Source organism: Festucalex cinctus, chromosome 8 (genome assembly GCF_051991245.1).
Source record: "Festucalex cinctus isolate MCC-2025b chromosome 8, RoL_Fcin_1.0, whole genome shotgun sequence".
Taxonomy (NCBI): domain Eukaryota; kingdom Metazoa; phylum Chordata; class Actinopteri; order Syngnathiformes; family Syngnathidae; genus Festucalex; species Festucalex cinctus.
The window spans coordinates 16762052-16770072 of record NC_135418.1 but is presented as its reverse complement, the minus strand read 5'-3'; the positions used below and the strand labels follow the sequence as shown (position 1 = coordinate 16770072).

Sequence of the window (8021 nt, the reverse complement as noted above, 5' to 3'; positions counted from 1 at the left end):
TGAGCATCTACTTTGTCTAAGTTAGCTAAAATTATGAATTAGTGTTAATTGTGATACCGAGTTTGTTGTATAATTATGCCAGCACTTATACAAGTATGCATAAATTACCTCAGATGTTTTAATATGTAACGTTTTACTGCAGCATTTTAGATCGGGTGTAAAATATGCACAGAGATGGGAAACCATTTACAATAGGCCTATAAAAGAATTTGTGAATATCATAATTAAAGAAAACAATCTGCATGTATAATAAGAAAGCAGAACAAAATCATCTAAATTAAAAAGATTTATTGTATAATAGCTGAAAATAGAATTTGACACAATCACTGCGAATCATTTTTATGCTGAAAGAGGATCTTGAATGTTAGGCGAGGAATGCTGTTTAAGAACAGTAGTCCAAGATATTTAGCGCTAAGCATCAACCACTTTGACGTACAAGAACAAAACAAGCAGTCACATTTTCTTTTCGGATCAGTCATCAGACAATGTTTCATCTGCTTGGTTACAGTATGGTTCAGTCCGCGTAACATTAAGACAGGAAATGTAACGAACACCCTGAAAACATTTGTCCCTGGACTGAATGAATCAATTTTTCTTAATTGTCAGCCCAGCAGCGATAAGCAGTAATTTATATTGGATTTATGCACTCACTGTGCACTGTGTGAGTGTCGTAGCCCAGTTTAAATCCACCTGGTTTGAGTTAAAGGGGATGTCAACCCCCCCCCCAAAAAAAAAAAAAATCTTGATACGTTCTATGCAGTCCCACTAGTCTAAATATGATATTCTGGTTAATAATGCCTTAGTGGAAAATGAGTTAAGCAGCAAAATCCAGCAGTTTTTATCATTCTCAGAAGGCGGCCATTTTGCCAATTGCTGTCGGCTGAAAACAACTACCAATTATCTCAGCGTCAGAAAACAGATGAGCTGTGATTGGCCCTCAGAGCCCTGAGCAACTGTGATGTCATTTTCAGTCGACAGCAAGTCGCAAAATGACCGACCCCTGAGATGGATAAAAACGCAGGGATTTTTCTCCATAACTCATATTCCACAAATATAATATTAATCAGAATGTCATGTTTAGACTAGTGAGGTCACATATAATATATCGTCAAGAAATGTTCAAGGTTGACTTCCTGTTTAAGGGATTCTTTACATTGTGTCAACACAGAAACAATGTCATTTATACTGTACACAATTATATAAAATAAATACAAATCTTTTCTACGTCACTGTGACATTTAATATTTGTTTCTGTATTTGTCATTTGTATTTCCGTAATCTCAGCAGTCGTGATGGAACAGAAGTTTCTCACTGTGTTTTGCCTCTTTCTTGTTGCTCCCGCCTGTCTTCTGCATGATAATCACAGCCTTATGACTTTTGATTTCCTGGAAAAGAACACCCGGGTGCTTTCCACTGTCCCACCCTTGGCCGGCCAGCAGCATCAGTGCGATGGCAAGGATCATCAGAATTGTCGCCGCGGTGGACGTCAGCTCCGGGTTGAGCTGCAGGCTGGCCCGAGGCTCTGCCGCTTTCTTCGTTCTGAATGAGACGCACTGAGGTTTCTTGCTCGCTCTGCTTCTCCTGCTGGCGTGCTTGTTGCCCTCACTGGTCCCTAAATGTAAACATACTCTGTAAAACGTCTCTGCCTGCAGGTGGGTCAGGTTGAAACTGCGTGTGCCGGCAAGGATGCGCGTGGTGTACGCGGGTGCGTCGGAGCTCATAGCTTGCCAGGATAAACGAGTCGAGGGGAAGTTGCGCTTATTCTGCCAGGACAATACAGCCGAGTGTTCTCCAGCCTCCATCACCTTTAACCTTGTCTCCGCTTTGAGTGATGAACGGCCCTTCGGATTAGAAGCCACCGCCTTCCTCCTTGTCTTCTGTCGTCTTTGCACGACCACAATAACGCTGCGCGTATCAGCTCCTAGAGTGTTCTCAGCTATGCAGGTGTACAAGCCGGCGTCTCTAGGGGTGACCCTTCTGATCTCCAGAGTCCCCTCAGGCAGGAGCCAGTCTCGTATGGTGGGGAAATTACCTTGGGCCTGGCTGGGGGAGATGCTGGAAGCAGATGAGTAGGTGGTTCCTTCAGAAGAGGCCGGTGGTCCCTCAGATACGTTGCTGGAACTCCCTAGTCTCAACCCTGAGGGAGTCACCCAGTAAAGTTGAGGCTGCGGATCTGCCAGAGCTCGACAGTGCAAAAGAAGTTTCCCGCCTTCTCTGACAGCCACGTTGGAAGGGAGCGAGGCGGTGGGGATTGTCGGGAGGCACGAGGCTGACATCTCCCGGGAAGAGATCTCTCTCACCCGCCGAGCTTTCAGTTCCGGGGGTTCGGAGCACAGCGTGGCTTGCGGCTGGATGAAGCGCACAACCCGAGATGTTTGACGCTTGCTGGCTTGTGCGTCCCGGAGAGGGTGGGCGGCGTCCTGTGCGGCCCAGTGAAACAGGCAGTCACAGCGGAGCGGGTTAGAATGCAGGCTGACCTCCTGGAGTTTGGGCAGGGAGCTCATGGTGTGACGGTGCAGAGTACTGAGACAGTTGGAGTTAAGCATGAGACTCTCGAGTCTGCTCAGCTGCGCAAAAGCCTGCGGGTGGATGAAGGACAGTCGCGGGTTGTTGGTTATCTCCAGTTTGGTGAGCTCTGGGAGGTTTTCCAGCGCAGCTCTCTCAATGGACATCAGCTCCTCCATGTTGTTCAGGCCAAGCTCCTTTAGGTGGACCATATCTCGGAAGTCTCCTGTGTTGATTAGCTTGATTCGGTTCTTGTTAAGGTCGAGAAACTTCAGTCCTTTCACTCTTTGCAGAGCCCGAGAGGGAACCTTGGTTAGTAGGTTATCGTAGAAGGAGAGACTCTCCAGACCCTCCAATCCGTCAAGAGCATTATCAGCTAACCCTCTCAAGCCCATGCCGCCGAGAACAAGACTGCGGAGGGATTTCAAGGCTAAGAAGCCCTGCTCGGGCAAAGTCTCCACCGGGTTTCCTCCAAGCATGAGAACTTCGAGGTTCTGCAATGCCCCAAACCACCTTGGATTAACGGTGGTGAGTCTGTTGTTGTTGATGTGCAGACGCAGGAGAGAATCCAGACCAGTGAAGGCTCCGGGCGCAATAGAATACAAATTATTATGGCTGAGAAAGAGCTCCTGTAAAGCCAGCAGTGAGGAGAAGGAAGCATTCGGCAGGTGGCTGAGATGATTTTCCTCCAGGTGTAGAGACAGCAGAGAGGGCAGAGACAAGTTTTGCGTAATAGCCTTGACACAGCCGAAGTGATTCTGGGAAAGGTCAAGATCAGTGAGGTTGGGGAGCCCGCGCAACACAGCGGCTTCCATTTCGGACAGATTGTTCCCCTGCAGGTGCAAGGTGTGTGTGTTTAAGGGCAGGGGCCAGGGGAGGCCGGTCAGCAGCAGGTCGTTGCAGTCCACGGTCGGAGCTTCATGGTAAACCGAGTCTGGCGAGAACCACGGCTTGATGTGGCACACGCACCGCCCCGGGCAGGGGACGTGCCATGGCAGAGCTTGAGGCAGCGAGCCCAGCGCTCCGAGCACGCACACGCCCACAAACGCACACAGGAGACACTGTGATTGTAGAAGCATCAACATTGGCCTCATAATCCTGACGGGGGGGGTCACAGGTGCCGATCGGAGGAGGTTTTAAGATCTCGTTGTGTGAGGGAGTCAACTGAAGGGCGTGTGTGCGGATGGCAGAAGACTGTTACAATCGCTCGCACTGGTGTGAAATTCTCAGGCAGGCGGAACAGGATTATCATATCGACACTGTTACAGTCGCTTCACACACAGAAATATTAAAATGTGTGTCTTGCAACAAAAAATACAGTGCGTCTCTTTAGGAACAATTTTGATTGCAGTGGTAGAACATGATGACGGGCTTTTTCTTGTCACGCCATCAATCTCACATCCTGGCGGCGGGTGGGCGACTCCTGGCTCTTAGCTCACTGCTCTATCAAACATACGCACACACACATACAAAGAGAAATAAATAGAGTTAAGAGTGGGAATGGGAAAGCTGGAAATAACTGAAGCTTATCATCCTTTAATTCACACTGTGGCCCGTTTGCAGGAACAATGTAGACAACAATGGAAGACACAAACTGCCAAAATTAAAGATAATGAATAAATAAATAAATAAATAAATAAATAAATAAATAGATAAATAGATAAATAGATAAATAGATAAATAGATAAATAGATAAATAGATAAAAGATATAAAAAATAAATAAAAATGAAAAACTGATATAAAAATTATAATTCAAATAATTAAATACAGAATGTTTTTGTATATATATATTTTACTTCATTTTGGCAGTTTTGGTCCTCCATACTTTACAGCACAAGCGACTGTTTTTGTGCTGTTTGTTGATGAACTATCATATAGGGATGTAACGATAAGGGCAATATCGTGATATTGTGATCTTAAAACTGCCACAATATCGTCGTCGTCATGTTCACAATATTTAAAAGGAACACGTCTGTTAAAAAAAGTCAGGTTGATTTCCATTTGTGCAGTTCTAGCACCATCTAGTGGCTAGTTTATTACTGCAATTTCATTTTCATTAGAGATGTTTTGGCCTTCTATGTTTAAAATCTATGCTAATTGTCAGATGAAGGGAAACCTAATTTGCTTGTGAAGCGATCAATGTGTGCTTACATTATCAAGTAAGTGCCTCATTATTGTTATTAGCGATTGTAGGTGGTTTATATGCATTGCTGTTATGTACAAAAGCATAATATTGTGCTTTTTTTTACAATATTCTGATCTTTTTTAAATATCGCCAACGCCCCCACAATATCGTGATGATTATCGTATCGTGACCTTCATATTGTGATAATATTGTATTGTGATGTTTGGATATCGTTACATCCCTACGATCATATCACTGGAGTGGAATTAAATGATGGGATAAGTAGCAGGAAAATTGTCATGAGCATTAAAAAAATAAATAAATAAATAAATAAAAACAAGGTCTCGTGCTTTGTTTCCATGAAAACAAATCTCTCCTAGCTATGGTTCAGTGTTCCTTAACTTGTAATTTGTTTTGGTCCAGTCTGCGCACCAATTGATAAAAACACCAACCGGATTCAAGAGTGAGACATCGAACATCTTGACTGCGTCTATGAAACGTCTAATCAATGTTTTCTCTATTGTCTGTCTAATTGTGAGTGCTTCGAGAGAAGCATTTGCAATCATGCTATTACCCATTGAAAGAAAGAAAGAAAGAAAGAAAGAAAGAAAGAAAGAAAGAAAGAAAGAAAGAAAGAAAGAAAGAAAGAAAGAAAGAAAGCAAGAAAAGACTTCACATCATTTTCAATGTGCGTATTTGCAGTAATGCCACTCTTAAATAAAGAACAAAATGTGCATTTTAAGAGTATTGTACATAGTGTACATGTATGTACATTTAATGCTGATTTTAATAATGGCTTTGGTACATATTGAGGTGTATCAAGTTAGGTGGACAGGAAGTGTACCGGTTACTGCTTTTGCGCTTCAGCCACAAATACAGCCTCAAGGATTGAAATTTTCTTTTTACTATTAGATGTGCTTCTTACAGAAAATATTTTTCTTCCCCTCTTATACCGAATGGTCACCAAACTGTGAAACTTAAAACCAAGGCCAAAGCAAACATTGCACCCCACCTGGCTCTGTGGGATTATTTTTTTTCTTTTTTTCCATCTTCCCCAAGCTTAAGGAGGTCATCATGAGGCCCGTTTTGAAGCCCTGAATGACATCAAGAAGGCCATCATGACAGCCTTCGAAGAATCCTGGAAGAGCTCTTTTAAAGATGCATGAAGGTGTGGCAGGGAATGCTGGGAATGGATGTTAAATCTGATGAGTGTCTTGCTTATAGAAGCACGTTCAAGTATAATCAGTAAAGAAATCCTTCCAGCCTTAGAGACTGTAGGTCACGTTGGCAGCAGACGAAAAGTCTTCAACTTTCTTCTTTTTAACAAGATCAACATCTCGTGAGATGCAGCCTAGCGTCGACAACTTTCATCGGAGCTCCGCAAAGTGAGCGTTGTACGACAGTGTGTTTGAGTCAACACCATCTCGGAGCAGATCTTTCCTCCCGGGGTTCTTCTCAATCTTCCATCAGCCATTCACTTTCATCTCCCTTCTCTCATCTCTCCACATGCAACCTGCTCAATAATGCATTCGTCATTTAATTTTTGATGCCCCCTGTTTTTGTCGTTGGCTCTCAAACGTCAACAAATGTCAGTTTCGGGAGCGCAGAGCGGTGAGCTGAAGCATGCCTAAGATGGTTTTGTAATTCATACTGCTCGTAAGAGGATATTCAAATACTGTATGGGGGGTTGTGGTTTATGCACCTGCGGCACTTTACATCAAACAGTGTTGATGATGGAAACGTCATTTCGTTGTTTTCTATGACAATGTCATTAAACTTTGGATCTGACGAAACTGTGCATCAATCGCGAGCTTCCTCCTCAACATTCACCCTGGTTGGCTTTTCTATTCTTTCTGTTTTTCCCCATGTGACTGCACAGTAGCTAATTGATTATTGCTAGCTGCACTATACACTTATATTACTTGTAGTCAAAAAATAGCTCTACACTGAGTAGCCACAATCGAATGAGATCCAATACAGAAAATATATAAAGTAGTTTATGCCTCATACAGTGAAGTGTTTCAAATGTTTTGGTTGCTTCACTTACATGAAATGGCTAAAATATAACGTAGGGTGACCAAACAACCAGACATTTTAGCTCACTCGTAGCACTCTGCGCTCCCAAACCACGTGGGTTCGATCCCAAGTTGGGTGGATGCCTCCTTATGTTTTTTTAAATTTCTGTTCTTCCCATACTTATTATGTATATAATCTTTGAGTATCATTTGAGTATCTTGAGCCCGGGCCGAGTGTCCTCTAATATGTAAATCAAAATATTGTCATCCTAATATAAAGCATGCAGATGTGTGTGTGACTCCCAACTACAACCACAACAACAAACATTTGAAAATGAATAGATTTATGAACAAATTGAGCAATTTTAAATTTGATGTAATTATTCCATAAACAAATGGAATTAGTTTTAGGATGTATTTTTTTAATTATACCCAGATACAACACAAAGACAGCAACATAAAGTTTGAGACACAGCTGACATGGTGATATGTTCATACTGCAACTGGTGCGTTTTGCAGACTCACCTCTTTTCAAACAAGGATTTCTCTGTTCTTTTTCCACTTGGGGAGCTCGACCCTACATAAAATCACTCTTTAATAGTAAAGTAAAGGCAACCTTTTGTGTGAGTGTCAAATCAGTACAGAAACCTCCTCAATTTTCATTCTGCAACAGCATGTAATATTTGTCAAATGGCAATCGTCACATGAAGCACATCCATGGTCACCTGTTAACAATACATCAGTGCCCCCGTGATTCCTCTACTCTAAAAGGCTCGGACCAAAATCAGCTTTTCATTAGCGCATTGATAAGATGAACACATGCTTATCTGTCCTGTTCCTCTTATCTAAGAGCAAACTCAAGATAGACCTTGAAGCATTTTTTATTTCAGGCCGCTGGAGGTGACAAATGGCTGCTTGTATGAAAAATGTAAATACATTTGCATGTACTGAGGGTTGCTTTTGAGAGAGATGGAGGACCTGGATACAGATTGTACTTGGAAAAAGAAGACGCATGCAGGCTGTTGCTGCAGACACATGTATGCACAAACTTATCATTTACCGCCAAGCCCCTCGATTCGTAAACAACTCACACTGAGCGAGCATGCATGCGTCCGCAGCTACATGTGAATATGTCTGTGCCATTTCAGTTTTCTTACCCGAGCTGGAAGCTGATCACGACATCGCTCCGTTCAGCCTCGCTTCTCGCGCCGAGGATGTTATTTCTTGTCTCCCTCTCAGCCACACAATTAAGATTCTTGAAATATCACGTCTCTGCTGCACTGGAGCAAGAGAGAACATTGGCAAAGTCTCTCTCTCTCTTTCTCTCTCTCTCTCTCTCTCTCTCTCTCTCTCTCTCTCTCTCTCTCTCTCTCTC

At 43.0% G+C, this 8021-nt stretch overlaps 1 protein-coding gene across 3 annotated transcripts; it reads right to left on the bottom strand.

The window, feature by feature from the left end:
- Positions 1-273: 273 nt before the first annotated feature.
- Positions 274-8021, bottom strand: lrrn2 (leucine rich repeat neuronal 2). Of its 3 annotated transcripts, XM_077528700.1 has the most exons (3): positions 7804-8021; positions 7172-7223; positions 274-3948 (listed from the first exon to the last, which is right to left on the bottom strand). In XM_077528700.1, the coding sequence occupies exon 3, from the start codon at positions 3597-3599 to the stop codon at positions 1281-1283; it is 2319 nt and encodes a 772-aa protein (XP_077384826.1). In that variant the 5' UTR covers positions 3600-3948; positions 7172-7223; positions 7804-8021; the 3' UTR covers positions 274-1280. The 3 variants fall into 3 exon arrangements, with proteins under 3 accessions (XP_077384826.1, XP_077384823.1, XP_077384825.1); XM_077528697.1 differs by lacking the exon at positions 7172-7223; XM_077528699.1 differs by lacking the exon at positions 7172-7223 and having other exon boundaries at positions 274-3943.